Source organism: Vombatus ursinus, unplaced genomic scaffold (assembly GCF_900497805.2).
Source record: "Vombatus ursinus unplaced genomic scaffold, bare-nosed wombat genome assembly UNPS02014830.1, whole genome shotgun sequence".
Lineage (NCBI taxonomy): Eukaryota > Metazoa > Chordata > Mammalia > Diprotodontia > Vombatidae > Vombatus > Vombatus ursinus.
Genome location: NW_020954608.1, coordinates 39,397,809 through 39,414,668, shown reverse-complemented (window position 1 = coordinate 39,414,668; position 16,860 = coordinate 39,397,809). Strand labels below are relative to the sequence as shown.

The 16,860-nt window shown below is 36.3% G+C and overlaps 1 protein-coding gene across 1 annotated transcript in view; it reads left to right on the top strand.

Annotated features, from left to right (window-relative positions):
* Window positions 1-16,860, top strand: part of RASSF8 (Ras association domain family member 8) — a 117,228-nt gene that overhangs the window by 92,552 nt on the left and 7,816 nt on the right. Inside the window, exon 3 of the mRNA XM_027838835.1 lies at window positions 6,567-6,773. Coding sequence (XP_027694636.1) covers window positions 6,671-6,773 — 103 coding nt within the window. The 5' untranslated portion in view covers window positions 6,567-6,670. The remainder of the gene's footprint in view (window positions 1-6,566; window positions 6,774-16,860) is intronic.

The window sequence follows — 16,860 nt, the reverse complement described above, 5'->3', positions numbered from 1 at the left end:
AAATGTTTTAATTCAATAATCTCTAAATTAATGGAACTAACACAGAATTATTCTTTGGCTTGTAAGGTTGAAGGAAATGTTGCTGAGAAATTCTAAAATTGGACTTTTTCCATGTAGATAGATGCCTTAGTTTTCATTGACCTTCTTTTGGGCAAAATTTAACTTTGTCAAAACTAGCTTTCCTGCATTTTTCCACTTAAGAAGATTTAGTTCAATTAATTAGCATTTATTAAGTGCCTGCAGTATATGAGGCAGTTGGGAAACAAATCTAAAAGTCATTGTTCCAACCTTTAAGAAGCTTACACTCTATGTAATACAGCACAAATAGTAAGAATATATACAGAAATATATATATGTATATGTATATGTATATGGGTGAGGGGGGCCGCTAACATTTGAGGGAATCAGAAATGTCCCCTTGAAGAAGGTGGCAGTTGAGCTAAGCCCAAAGGAAGCCAGAAATTCTGAGAGACAAATGTGATGAGGCATGAGGGCATGGAGGTGGGAGATCAAATGTAAAATGGGGAATAGCAGACAGGCAAATTGTCTGAAGCATGGAATGTGTGAAGGAGAAATAATACTGTAGTCAGCTTGGAGACTAAAGGGTTTTAAATGCCCAATGGAGGAGTTTGCATTTTGCCTTAAAAGCAGCTGGGAACCACTAAAATTTCGAGTGCAGGGGAGTGACATGGTGAGAACTATACTTTAGAACTATACTATGTTTTTAATATCCATTTTGGATTTTTGAGGTGAAAGTACACTGAAAATTGGGACAATTGGGACCCCCATTGGAGCTGACTCTGGAACACCCCAGGAGAAACTGAATGCTGAGACACCAGTTAGGATGGTATTGCAATAGTTCAAGCAAAACATTTAACTAGGGTGGTTGTGATGATAGAGAGAACATGACAAGTTTGAATAAGTGGACTTGACAATACATTGGATATAGGGGTCAGAATGAGAAGTGAAGAATGATGACTTCTGGTTTTGAAAACCTGGATGATTTGGTACCCTCAACAGAAATTGGGAAGTCAGGAGTTTCAGGTTTAAGGGGAAAGATCAGTTCTGTTTTGGAGTTGCTAACATGAGGTTCCTACAAGATCTCCAGTTGGAGATTTCCAGCAAACAGTTGGTAATGTGAGAATGAAGCTCAGGAGAGAGATGAAGGTGGAATATGTAGATTTGAGAGTCATCCTCATAGAAATTATTGAAAAACTTAGGGAAGCCAACAAAGCTTCATCATTCCCTAAGAGAGAATGTAGAAAAATCATAAATGTACCTAGGAAAAAGCCCTGTAGTATAGTGTGCTGGTACATAGGGAATAGAACAGTATCACAGAAGGAGAAAAGGATGTCTAGAAGGGGAAGCAGTTTGACCAACCCTGTCAAAGGCTGTTGAAAGACCAGTAAGTTGGAGAATAGAAAAAAGATCATTGTTTTCAGTTTTTTTAAACCCTGTCATCAAGGAGCCTACATTCTAATGGGCAAAGACAACACAAAAGGAATAAAATTTAAGGTTGTGTGGACTTTAAAAAGTGATGGAGAAAATCTTAACAATGTAGATTAAACTTAAAATAAAGACAACACATAAAAAGGAATCTGGAGGGGAAGGGGGTGATCCTTCAGAGTGAGAAGACTACTGGATCATGTTGAAGAAAGCTATCTGGGGGCTCAGATTCTTAAAGTCTAGCCACTGGTCAGATTCTTACAATCTAGCCAGAAAGCAATCTGGGAAGTCAGGAGAACCTGGAGAGGAATGAAGGAGTGAACACTTCTTGGTAGCCACTGAGAGAGCAGTTTCAATGGGGGGGGAGAGAGGTGTCAGAAGCCAGATTGCCAAGGGTTGAGGAGTGAGTGACAGGTGAGAAAATGGAAGGAATAACTTACTATCAAGTTTTTACTTGGAATTTCCCTTTGTGAAAGGGAAGAGATATAGCTTGAGGGAATGATGGGGTTAAGTAAAGGGTTTGTTCTTTTGTAAGGATGGAGAAGATGTGGATATGTTTTTAGGCATCAGTGAAAGGAGCAAGTGGAGTATTGGAGATGTTATGTGGAAGTGAAACATGGAACACTGCAGACTAAAGAATTATTTCAAGTGACTGAAAGGGCAGTTAAGACATTTATAGCAACTTATCAAAGATGACATATGCAAAAAAGTGGCCAAAAAGACACAAGAGGGGTTTCTCATATTACAAGTGGAAGAGATTACAGATCAATATCTAGACTGCTGCATTGATATCCACGGATTGTGAAAAGAGCCACAGGAAAACCACTAACATGTTGGCTAGATTTTCTCTGAAAAGCTTATGAAAGAAAATGGGTAAACCATTGCCCAAGATAAGAAGGTGTAAATTGTATTTCATTCACCTTTGAAGGGAATCCTCATGTCAGTCATGTTATCCATCAAAGCACTGAAGTAAGAAGAAGCATTTTTTTTTTTAGGCAATTGGGGTTAAGTGACTTGCCCAGGGTCACACAGCTAGTAAGTGTCAAGTGTTTGATCTGAGTCTGGATTTGAACTGAGGTCCTCCTGACTTCAGGGCTGGTGCTGTATCCACTGCACCACTTAGCTGCCCCAAGAAGAAGCATTTTAAGTATTTAACACCTAACCATTGACTTAGCTTGCTACATGGAAACATTTCTTCCCTTGTATAAATATCATTTGGTTTTTATTTCAAAATGAGATGTGGTTTTTATTAGCTTAACATTGATGAGCTCAATTCAGTGTTCAACAGATAGAAATTGGAACATTACAGCCCACAAGGCCTTATTCGTTTGATTGCTTGCCACTGTGAACCAGGCACCTGTTTATACTATCAATCAGGTCTTTTTTTTTTTTGTGATTTCAAACTTCTTGCAGGCTTTACTTGGTAATGTATTTCTTGGTTAGAGAAAATTAATGCCTTACTAAAGTGCTTAAGAAAATTAATTGAAATGCAAAAGAAAACAAGGATAAGTTTTAGCATTTGAAAAATTGTTTCTACAATGTAGATCTTAGGTTTTATCTACCCAAAGAGAAATTTTAACAGATAAAACATTTCTCTCCATCATTACACAGGTCTTTTTTTTTAAATGACCATTTTACTTACAAATGTCTTTTTTTTAATGCCAACTACTACAGTAACGTCCAATCACCAAATAGCCTATGTTTCATTAAAAGAAAGATAAGCTTCTAAAAGTAGAAGTCTATTATAATATTTGGACTAGGAATAAAAATTTAACATTCACTATTAAACCTTTTATTTAAAAGTGAAAAAAATGCATCTATACAGGGTGTCTCAAAAGTCTTCATGCAGTTTTAAGCTTTTATAGTAAACATGTGGGCTTAACTAAATTTATGGCATAGTGAAAAGATAGATTTTGATATAGAAATACTTTTAGAATTAAAGTTATTCCCTATTGAAGACTTTTAACAGGATAAAGCATAATAAGAATTGGCATACTCAAAGTATATACCTCAAGTGTCACAAAACACACTGGCACACCATTGTTTGTGAAAAAGATGGTATAACAATGAAACAAATGGCTTTCTTAATTCTCTTTGTATTACACTGGAGTTGGGAATGGAACTTAATATTATGGTATTTTGTGCCAGTAAGGTAAGGGAGATACTGTATAGTGAGTGCTTTTACTCCACATACTGTTAAATACTAGGCTCTTCACCATCCACATACATTTAGCAAAATGGAACAAGGAAAAAGACTCAGTACAGAAATTTCTTGTTATAGGCAGTCCCCTCAATCTACTATTGATAATTGTTTTAGTGCTCTAATTCTTAACCAGAATTATTTTAAAAAACTGTTTTTTCCAAGTCTACACTGGACATTTAATCTTTTTTCCCCCTGTTTGACACTTTATTTAGTAGACTGAAATTAATTGAAATTAAATCTAAACTTGTTATTTTAATGATTGGCAGTGCTACTAGATAGCCATATGACATTGGGGGGATTTTTTTTTCTTTTTGGGTGAGGCCAGACTTGAACTCAGGTCCTCCTGACTCCAAGGCCAGAGCTCTATGCAATGCGCCACCTAGCTGCCCTGAAAAAAATTTAAAATGAGAATATTAAACTAGATTATAGTTTGACTATCTGATTGACCTGTCTGATTCAGCCACTACCATGTACTATCTTTTTCGCATATTCCTAGATCTTGGAAGGGAGGAGGAAGGTGCTGAGCATGGCCTTTGGATGGGGATGCTGCTGTTAGGCATTTGGCATAGTCAGGGAAATAGGGAGGCGAAAGGTGGGGCTGTAAGCCATTCCCCAACTGATAGGCATCCCTGCAATGTCCAGTTCTTTGCCACCACAAAGAGTCACTAGAAACATTTTAGAAAATATAGGTTCTTTTCCTGTTGTGGTATATGATTGTGCTGGAATACTACTGTGCTATAAGAATGATGAGTTTAGTGATCTTAGAAAAACATGGAAACACTTGCATGAAATAATGAAGAATGAAATGAGCAGAACCAAGAGAACATTGTATACAGTCATAGCAATATTGAAGGGGCAGCTAGGTGGCGCAGTAGATAAAGTTTCGACCTTAGAGTCAGGAGGACCTGAGTTCAAATGTGGCCTCAGACCTTGACATTTACTAGCTATGTGACCCTGGGCAAGTCACTTAACCCCAATTGCCTCACCTCTCCCCACCCCCCCACCCCAAAAAAAAGGCGGGGGAAAAAAAGGACCCTGAGCAAATAAGTTATTTTAACTGTTTAATTTGGGTATTAATAATAGTCGTTTATATACTGTGAGGGACATAGAAAGAATGATGATATCTGCATACAAAGAACTGATAAATAGAAGTATGTGAAGAATAATTTTACATATATGTGTGTGTCTAATGGTCGTCATCTCTGGGGGGGAGGGGAGAGAATGGAGGGGGGAAAAAGAAATTTACATGATAATTTTGTATGTATAAAAGGAATAGCAAGTTATACATAGTACATGTATAACTAGAGAAGCATAGGAGGATATAAGGAGTTTAATAGGAAGGTGGGATATTTTTGAAGCATCAAACATTGCTTTGAGAGGTCAGGCTGGTATAGTTTGGCACAATGGAGGCCACTGGGCAATTTCCAGAAAAGGAAAGGGCTGAGGTGTGAGGTGGCAGAAGGAGGAGGGGTATGGCTGGCTCAAACAGAAGTAGCCTACTATGAGAGAAGATAAGACCTTGAAATAATGAGGAGCCACTACCACAGTAAAGGTGGCAAAGAGGAGGGAGCATGGGGTTATATAAGGTTATATAAAAGAACGGAACTAAGGGGAATTTAATGGAAGTCTTTAAAAGTCAGCAAAGATATAAATAGGGTGACAAAAAACTTACTTATCTCAAATTCTGTCAGAACACCAGAACTAACAGAGGGAGCAGCCCCTGAAATTTGCCTATTATCACTTCCATTAGAAATCTTTCCTAGTATCACTATTACTTTTCTATATAGGTTCTTCTTGGTTTATGGCTTCTCAGAACCTAGTTGATTACAGTCTTGGAATATATCTCGTATTCATTTATTCAATCAACTATTTCATGGGACTACTTTTACTAGGAGAGGAGAAATATGAAAAAGATAATGTCCTTTCCTTTTCTGAAAACTGCCCAGTGGCGTCACAGCAGAGGTACTCAACTTCTCTGAACACACCCTACAACCCAAGAAAACTCCAAATGGGGTCATGAAGATTTGGACATGACTGAAAAACAACTGAACAACAGCAGTAGCAGTGAATAATAGTACTTTAAGGCTTAAAGCAGATATGGATATTAACTTTTATTTAATATCTAAGTATTAGAATTGTCCCAAAGTTGGAGATATGTTCCCCCTCACTGGTGAGCTTCAAAGACTCAATGGCTACTTGTTGGGATATTGTAAAAGGGCTTCTTGATTAGACACAAGTGGGACTAGGTGGACCCTGAGGTCTCTTCTTGGATTCTGTGAAATTCTTCCCTTTCCTAAAACCTTACCATTTTCCTTGCCTCTTCTGGCCCTGAAGCAGTGCTGGGGACATGTGCATTTCAGAGTCAAATGCCCCTTTGTACAAAAGATAGACTCTTCTCTGATCAATCAACATGCATTCCTTTATTAAGTGTTTACAAAGAAAAGTGAAAACATAATTCCTGCCCTCAAAAAGCTCACATTCTATTGGGGGAAACAACAGGAAAACAACTATGTGCATACAAGATATAGACAGAATAAATGGAAGGAAGATAACTTCAGAAGGAAGGCACCAGTGGGGGAGGAGCTTAGAATATGACCAGTAAAGGCCTCTTATAAAAGGTGAGATTTGAATCTTGAAGGAAACCAGGAAAATGAAGCTATAGAGGTGAGAAAGAAGAGCATCCAAGCATTGGGGACAGCCCCACCAAAAGGCCCAGAATTGGGTGATGGAGCGTCATAATCAAGAAATAGGAAGAAGGCCTTGGTAGCTATGTCATAGAGAACTTGAGGATGTTTATTTTTTTCAACTTCTTCATTTTAGATGTTCATTCTATCTCAAGTTTTTTTCTTTTGTAGTCATGAATTCAGAAAATATTTGTTTCCAAGTAAATCAAGTTATGTTATGTTGTTTTTTGCAGCTGACCACAGATGCTCTGTCCTGTCATCATTTTGTTGGCTGTAGATATGACCTGAAAACTAGATGACTGGTTTTCTCGCTCCTGCATGATTGGCTGGCTACACCATGGAACTCAAAGTATGGGTAGATGGAGTCCAGAGGATAGTTTGTGGGGTCACTGAAGTCACAACTTGCCAAGAGGTTGTAATAGCCTTAGCTCAAGCAATAGGTACGTAATCCAGCTTTTGCATTCTTGGGATTAAGACTTAAGATTTTTTTATATGGTACAACTTTTTTTTTTAATTTGTCATATTGGAATATATATAGGTCAATATATAAGCCAGCTAAATGTATAAGTTCCATATCTCTATGTTCTTATTAGCTCTTTACATCTATTGATAACAGCACACAGGCAATATAGCATAATGGATAGGTAGTAGATCTGGAATACCTGGGTAAATCCCATCTGCCACATACTGTGACCTTGGGCAAGTCATTGAACCTGTACACTTTAAAATTATAATTTGCAGAGTAAGTGCCATTAGCAAAAGGTGTTTCCTCTCCAGGAAATGGATCTACCAATAAAACCATCAGGTCAAAAAAAGAATTAAAACCCAAACATAGAAACATATGGCATGCACAAATTTCACTTTTTCCAATTCTTCCCAACTCCAAGTAAAACTGTTCTGATTCTTTCTCATTCTAATCCTAGAAGTCTTGTTTCTCCACATGTTTTCCCCAGTCTTTTTTCCCTCTCTCAATGTGTCCTAGGGCTGTTGTTCCTATTAATAACCTTCATGAACAATTTATAAACCTCATAATCCCTACTTGATCTAAAATATAGATACTTAAGAACTCCTAAAATCCTTCATTGGGAAATGTTGCACATATTTTTAAATGTTCTACAGTAATTTTTAAAAAATATAAATAAGACATAACTAAAAGTCTACCCATCTACACATACATATATACAGAAATATACATGCATATATATGGATACACACTCATTCAGTAACACAATACTTTATGAATAGAGCTTGAACATTTTTCTTCTGGTTATATAGTAAAGACTAAATTATAAAGCACTACATGACAATTAGTTACAGATCACAGTTTACATGTGTAACAATGCTTTCTTAACTTAGTACTGAAAGTTTATTGGGGGTTTTTGTTTGTGTGCCACCAAATGTTCTATGAACTTGCTTTTCCATTCATTGCTTCTTGCTGTTTATAAGGTGGTACAGATTGTAATCTTCCACAATCCTCCTCCATTCAATTTTCCAAATGAGTTTATAATTTCAACTGGTGCTGCCCTTGACTTTTGTGCCCCTCTTTTTAGATCCCATGATTGTTGGCTTAGGCAATTTGTAGGCTCTTGGTCTCCTTCCTGTGTTGACTGATTCGTTAATTTTAAATTTAATTAATTTGGTATTAATTCATGATAAATGTCCTTAGGAAATGGTAATAGTGTTGTCGTATGTTCTTTCATTCATTTTGTATTATTTCAGCGTCAACAACTGTTTGGGTCAGGTTGCATAACCTCAGTTGGGAGATATATCTTCTCATTCATAGTCTTCAAATTTGATGTTGATTTTTTTTCTTGATTTTGAATTTGTTCCAAGAAGTCATTGATCTGACTACTTATACAGATGATTTGGAAATGATTACATATCTGGAAAATATTGATTTCATGTATATTCTTTTCCTTTCTAGAAAGACAACTCTTTTATCCACAAATACAGTTTTGTTGACCATAAAATATTATTTTAATCCCTAAGCAAAATTCTTTTTATGTTTTTAGTCCATGCCACAGTTTCCTGTGGAAAGTAATTTAAATTGAAGAGCCACTTTAAAGGGTATGTTTAGCTATAGTAGCAGCAGAATATGAATTGATCAAACAAAACCACAGCTGTCTCCCCACAAAATGTCTAGCAAAGCAATTTAAGTTAGCTTTCTCCTGCTTTCTGGGGTTTTAATGTACTTTATTGCCTCATGGGGAAAAAAATCATCTTCAGCTTTTTATGGTTAACTGAAATTATATTTGGAGAATTCCCTCATTACTGACTTTCTATAAGCCTTTCTACAAGCCTATAGAAATGAAGTCAAAATCTGAATTAGCAGTAAAATAAAGTATTATAAAAGCTAATTTTTATCAAGTTCAGTGATGCTAATTGCTTAAATTAAATTTAAAAAATGGGTCCCAAGACCCAAGTTGTCTGATACCAATATCAAATTATTCTCATGATATAAAAATAACTTTTGGATATGGAAGGGTTTAGAATTCTGTTTTCTTCACTGTAGGAGATATTCTGCTTAACACTCATGCATCTCAGTATCTTAACTTAAAAATAGTCATTGAAGATATCCAAATGGATCAAAGGCTAATGGAATTAGAATATTCAGAGGATAGTGGTCAAGTTGATTATAGAGAATTCACCTCCCATATAGGACAAAATAGGAGTCAGATTTAGTTCTGTTTGCTTTGTAGCTATTATAGTCTTTTCATTTTATGAAGAGACCCATTAATATTAGACCTAATAGGAATTACCTAAATTCCTGTAGTCCACATAAGCATCACATTAGTTCGGGCTTTCACTACTTCTTGCCTACTTCACTACCATTATTTTGCAGGTGGGGCAGTTAAGATCCAGAAGTGTTTGGGTGACTTACTTGCCCAGCAACACACAGCAGGTGAATGGAAAGATCCCTCTGTGCTAGCACCCACTAGCTCTTGGGACTGCCAGGCTGATATTCTTTCATGATGTCACAAGAGTTCAGTGAACTTTAACAAAACATTACAATATAGGCATGGTAGTTTTGACATTCCACAGTGTCATGCAGTATTGCTCTGGAATGTTGGGCTGTAAAAAAATAATCCTTAACCCAAGAATCATTAAAAGCTCAAACAATTCCTGTTTTGTAGTATGAATCAGAATTGCTCATTTTTCATTGACAGTGACAAGGATTTAACATTCTTTTATTTCTTTGAGTCTCATATTTGTTTTAGATTATCTTGCTTACATTTAATAAGTGAATTTCCATTTTCCTCTTATGTAGTACTTATAGTTTGAAAAATCAATGATCATTTATGTAAATGCTTCTTACTTTGATAGAAATAGTTTTCACTCTTCATCACTCTTCAGTGATGCAGATCCTTTCAAATCCCCCACCCCTTTTAACCATGTGTGATAATTGTCCATCTTCTTATGTAAAATTACATAAAAGATGAAATATGTGTAGCAATTCTGTGAAATTCCAACAATTGTTCTACTTTTAACTGGCCTTTAAATCAGTGTCTTAGGTTAAGTATCTTTTAGTATCTTATGTTAAGCATTCAACTAGGACACAAGCTCCATGATGCTATGTTAAATTTGTTCTTAATCTAACAAAAGGGAGAATTATCAAAAGTATAGGAATAAGATAAAAGCCATGAAAGAGTTTTGGTTAACAGAGTATTGAAAGCAAAGTATTGAGCTTCCCAGGCATACTTTCTGCTTCGTTCCCCCCTCTGAGTGTTAAAAACAATTTAATTGCCATGCAAACTCAAATAAGCTTGATTTATCAATTGTGACATACTTGCCCATTAGAACCATATGACTTTGCATAGTAAATGTAAATTATTACCAACAAATAATTAAAGAAATTAAGAGGTAGAAGTGGAAACAGCTATTAGGTCCTATCTTTTCCCACATCTTTGAATAACTTTTTGGCTTGAACCATTTTGCCAAGACAGAATTTTGCTCAATTAAAAAATGAGTCACGAGAAAAATTCTGCACTAGTGAAAACAACTCAGAACTGATCCTGGCCATATTTTTTAGTATTTGGATTATCACTATAGCAATACACAATTATAAGGTAAAATATATATGATTACTGTAAGAAATTATTAACAAAAGCCTTCTTTGAAATTTTCTACCTCTTAGATCTTTTCCATATTTAAGTCATGCAAATTTGTACATATTTATAGTTTAAAGAAGTCTGGATTTGTATTCTCCAGACATGGATTCCAATCCTAGATCTTGTAACCTCGGAACAGTCACTCATCCTCTCTGATTCTGTTTCATCATCTGTAATAATGTGGGAATTCCAAGAACTTAAACCATGAGGGAAGAAAACTTTAACTAGAATAATTGGGAGAACTAGGAAGCAGTTTGGTAAAAATTAGGTTTAGACCCTCTTATACAAATGCCACAACAAACTCCAAATGGATATGTGGCCTAATGTAAAATGTCATTATATAAAAAATATTAGTGGATAATGGAAAGAAGCATGTTTCAGAACTATGATTAAGCAGAGAATTTATAACCAAGCACAGGATAGAGAGGGCAGTCAGGAAGAGTTGGGCTCAAAGCCTACTTCAGAATTTACTACTTATATGAGTATGGGCAAGTAACTGAAGCCTTGGTTTCCACATTTATAAAAATGAGGGTAATTATAAATAACAGCTACTTCATGAGGTTGTTGTGAAGCTGAAATCAACTAATGTTTTAAAGTGCTTTGCAAATCTTAAAGCATCATGTAATTAGTCAACATGAATTTATTAATCTTTCATAAATGCTAGAGATAGAAAGAAATGGAAAAAACAGTTGTGCCTTCAAGGAGTGTACATTCTAATGGGAGAGACAATATGTAAATAACTAGATACATAAAAGATGTACAGAATAGATGGCATAATCTGAAAGAGAAAGCATTAGCAATTGGGGAAACTCAAAAAGGTTTCCTACAGAAAGTGGACTTTAAGCTGGGTCTTTAGATTTTTTTAAAATTTTTTTTTTTAGGCAATTGGGGTTAAATGACTTGCCCAGGGTCACACTAGTAAGTGTCAAGTATTTGGTCCGAGGCCGGATTTAAACTTGGGTCCTCCTGACCTGTGTTGAGCTGGGTCTTTGAAAAAGCCAAAGGGAAAAAGGAGAAGGAAAAGTTAGGACAATGTGAACATTCCAGGCATGGGATACAGTCAGTACAAAGGCATGGAGAAAGGGGATGAGGTATAATATTTAAGAAACTGGAAGTCAGCCTTGTAGCTAGATCATAAAATGCACCTCGGTAAATAGAGCATAAGAAGACTAGAAAGATAGAAAGGGACCAGATTATGAAAGCTTTGAATGCCAAACAAAGGGCTTCATATTTGATCTGGTAGGAATTAGTGAGCCACTAAAACTCATTGAGCAGGAAGATTACATGGTCAGACCCACACTTCAGAAAAACCACATTGGCAGTTGAGTAAGAGATGCATTGGAGTTGGGAGGAGGCTTGAAACAAGGAGATCAGTTAGAAGGCTCTTGTAGTAGTCCTTGCAAATGAGGGCCTGATGCAGGGATATGGCTGTGTGAGTAGAGAGAAAAGGCAGTTTAACAATTAAAAGATCATTCATAACTTTAGAGAGGACAATTTCAGTTTATGGTTAAAAAATACACACACACACACACACACATACACACACACACACACACACACACACTCACACACAACAACCAGATAACAGAGGTTTTAGAATTTAATGTGAAGTGGAGGAAGTGGAGATAATGGGTATAGATGGCTTTTTCAAGCGGTTTGATTATAATGGGAGGAGAGATTTAGGATGATAACTGGTAGGGGTGGTAGGATCTAGTGAGGACTGTTGACGGCTGGGAGAGACATTGATGTGTTTGTACACATCAGAGAAGGAACACATAGTGAGGGAAAGATTGAAGAATAAAAGAGGGAATAGATGATAATGGGGACAATTTGGTGAAGAAGTCAGGATTAGGGAAGACGAGATCAAGGATATATGTAGAGCCATTGGCCTTCAAAGAAGGGCCACTTCTTCACCTATGACTAGAGTAAAGGCAGATATGGTAAGGGGACAGTGTCTAAATGATACGAGATAAGGGAAAGGTATGTCAACTCTTTTAATTACTTGTTTCCACACACCCAAACCAAATCAAAGCAGCTAGGATAAGAGAAGCTGCCAACTGAGGTAAATTATTGTTATCAAATATCTCTTATCTAAGCTGTATAATAAATTGACACATTTATACCAAGAGGCATTGCATCATAGATAACTATAACAATATTTGAATGGTTATTAAATAAAATGCGAATCATTGTTAACCATATAAAATGCCCCAATTCATCAATAGTTTTTTTTTTAAAGTAACATACAAACGAAAACAACCCTGATGTTTCACCTCAGAAATAGTTAATTGGTCAAGATTGTAAAAGGAAACAGTCAATGATGAAGAGGCTGTGGATATGATAGGCAAACTAGTATATTTTTGGAGTTGTGAATTGGTCCAACCATTCTGGAAAGCAACTTTTAGCTATGTAGGGAAAAAAAAAACTCAGTAAATTGTTCATAACATTGATCCAAGGATTCCACTACTGACTAGATATATTCTTCAAGAAGATTCACGATAGAAAGGTCCATTTAAAATAAAAATTCACAATAGCAATTTTTGTAACATCAAAAAACTGGAATCATTGAGTGCTTATGAATTGAAGAATGGTCAGACAAGCCGCATTATAAAGAATGTTGCAGAATGTTATACCACAAAATACTCATATTTTTAAATATGAGTAATTCAGAAAAACGGGAAGACTTGTACAAAGAAAAAATGCAGAGTAAAAGAAACAATTAATCCATAAGCATTTATTAAGTACCTGTTAGGTATCTGATATTGTGCTAGGCTCTGGAGATACAATGACAAAAATGAAATAGTCCTTGCCCTCAAAGATCTTACTAAGAAAATTTTTTATATAAATATATATGTATAATGATGAAAATGAAAACCACATCAAAGGGCATTCCACAAAAGTATTAGTTCTGGAGAATCGAAAATAAAACATACATCTCTTTCATTAAAGAGATGGGATTCTATCAATATGGGAATGTTGTATGTAGTTATATATTATTTGTTTGGTCACTTGTTCATAATTTGTTATATTTGGGAGAATATATTTGGAAATATCTGTGGTTAAAAAAAGACTTATTTTTGTAAAGGGGGAAAGTAAGAGAGAGGTTTGGAGTAGTTAATTTTTTTATTTTTATTTTTATTTTTCATTTTTTTTGCTTTTTGGTGAGGCAATCTTTTTGAAATCATCTCTTTCCTCATGGCACAATGTTATCCCAACACATTCCTATACCACAGCTTATGTCATCTATTCTTCAATTGCTAGGGATCCCCTTAGTTTTGTTTTTTTTTTTCTTTTTTGGTGAGGTCATTGGGGTTAAGTGACTTGCCCAGGGTCACGCAGCTAATACGAGTCAAGTGTCTGAGACCGGATTTAAGCTCAGTTCCTCCCAACTCCAAGGCTGGAGCTCTGTCCACTGAGCCACCTAGCTGCCCCTGAGAGGTTCCTTTCTAAGATCAGTTACATTGATCTAAATCCAAAAATCTTCTATTCTAATTTTTCTTGCCATCTCATGAGGATTTTTTTACATTGAAAATGTGTTTTAAAATTATTTTTAATGATCATTCAGTTTGTGATCATCCCTTCCTTTTGATTGAATGGAGCAGTGGAAAAAGGTAAGAGAAAACCAGGGAAAATTAATGGGCATCAATCTCCAGAAGCGGGAGTCTGGCACTTGAGTAGCAAAGAACCATGCTCCCTGGTATAAACTTGCCATCTAAATCTTGAGGAGGGATGTCTAGAAGTTGATTCAGAATTAATTGTAATAAATATGGCACACTTCAAAGGGAACATGTATAGGTCTGCTCTGTGCAATTACACAAATGGGATGACTTCTCAGGTAAATACAGAAATTTCACCTGTGATTACACTCATGGTTTCTTTTAGTTCATTGACTTCTGCCAGTAAACTCCACAGTTTTATGTAGCTCTGTCCTATATAAACCAACATGTCTCTTACCACCTATAAAAAGAAATGTACCTAGAGCACCAGCCCTAAAGTCAGGAGGACCTGAGTTCAAGTCCAGCCTCAGACACGTAACACTCAACTAACTCACTAGCTGTATGACTCTGGGCAAGTCACTTAACTTAAAAGCAACATACCATGGCCTTCTTTTTCACAGCTGTTGATAATGATATCTAGCCCAATGCCCTCATTTTACATATGAGGAAACTAAATTGTCAAATAGTGAAGTGATTCACCCAAGGTCACACAGGCAGTAAATGGCAAAAATTCAGTTCCATTGTTCTTTCCTCTGTTCCACCCTATGGCTCTTTAAAATAGCAACTTCCTGAGATTTCCACCTTAAGTCACATAAGCAAGATGCAACTAGGGGGCATAGTGAAGAATGCTGGATTTGGAGATAATATATGGAAGGCACTTGTTAATCTTTAAAAGCCTTTTTGAATGTCACTTATTTTGATTAAACTTGTGAAGTTGAATGTTTTAGTTCAAGTGTAAGAGTTTACATTTATTCCTATTGAATTTCTTCAGTTCAGCCCCAATGCTTTATTCTTTAGTATGTTAATGTCTCAGCTGTGTGTCCTCAAATTTGATAAATACACAAACTCTTCCTTCATTGAGAAAAATATTAAATAGCCTAGGGACAAGCACAGATTCTTGGAGCATTCTACTTGACTTGCTTCCAAGGTGTTATCAAACCATTTATGAGTACTCTTAGATTCCAGCTATCCAGATACTTCCAAATCCATCTAGTTGTACATTTATTCATTAATTACATTGTACATCCAGCTAATTTTCGCATTGTAATATCACTGGAGACTTTTTCAAACTGTTGGTTGAAATTTAAGTATAACTATGGAATTGTGGGTGTTTAATAACCCTGTACAAAAAAGAGGCAACATTAGCTTCCAAGATCTGTTCTTGATGAAGTCACTGTGACTCTTTCTAATCATTGTTTCCTTTTCTAGATATTCAGTAGCTGTCTCTTTAGGGTGTTGCTTAGAATCTGTTCCTTGGGGCCCAGCTAGTGGTGCAGTGGATGGAGTCAGGCGTACTTGAGTTCAAATCTGTCTTCAGACACTTGACATTTGGTAGCTGTGTGACCCTGGGCGAGTCACTTAACCTCGATTGCTTCGCCAATGCTTGTTCCTTCCTCAGCCTGACGAGCCATCTCTCTCATCATTTAAAAAAAAAAAATCTATTCCCTGGTTTCATCGGCCTTGTTTACAAAGTCCATTCTTTTCTTCCCTTTTTTTGAAAATTGGGACAAACATTTGCCCTTCTCTAATACAGCACTGACCTTTCCTCTTTCCATGTTCTTTCAAATATCAGTTACACAAACCAATTCTTTCAGTACCCAAGGATGTAGCTAATTCATCGAGACTCTCTATGCTCTCTCACAATCTCCTTGGTAACCTAAGGGCAGGGAAACTTGAAACATCTTAGTTTTAAAAGATAGAAAACGTGGTTACTTGGTAACTTTGAAAAAAGCAGTGCCATTCTTTCATATTCATCCTTTTGCTTGTCCTTGCATTCATCTTCTGCAGATGTCTTTTTTTTTCATCTAAGTTGGCAGATGAATTCCCTGTGTGTACACATGGATATGTTTAGATCATTTCTCAACAGAACTGTTTCTATTCTTTACAATTAAATTTTTGAGAGCATGGTGCAATGGAACCAAAAGATTTATCTTCAAACTCTATCTCTGCCACTTATTACCCCCAGTAATCTTGGCACATGGTAGGAAGAGTATCTTAAGGCGCTACCTCCATACAGATCAGGCTACTTTTGAAACCACCCTTTGAAATTTACTTTGCCTGGGAGACTCAGGCTGGGGCCATTGTTGTAGGTTCTTGGTGGCCTAAGAACCAAAGCCAGAGCAGTGAGAGTCAACAACTCCTGCTTCTTACAGGAAATCCGGCATGAATTCCTAAGGCAGGAAGGCTGTACTCAGCCAAAGCGCCAGAGATTGACTTGAATCAAGCACTTGAAAAGGAGATGGTTCTCTTTCTAGATTCCAAATGTGCAATAATAAGTGCCATTATCATTGTGCTTGAAGGTTTACCAAGTGTTTCACATGTGTCCTCACAGCATCCTCAGTCAAATTCTATGGGAGCTATAATTCCTATTTTGCAGATGAGGAAACAGAGGCTGAGAGAAGTTACATAACTAGTATCAGGCAAGATGCAACTCATGTCTTCCTGATTCCATGTTTGACATTGTCTCCACTGTTCCAGACTGGATAATGTCTACACAAGGCAAGGCAGGTTGAACATTGATCTTATCCTTTCCTTCTCTGTGATTCAAAAGAATGAAAAGTTGTTTCAGTCTTTAAATATAAAAATGGAATTTCTGTGCAGTGAGGAAAGTATATGAAAAGCAATGTCCTGATATTGAGTTCTCTACGTAAGTCTCACACACACACACACACACACACACACACACACACACACACACACAC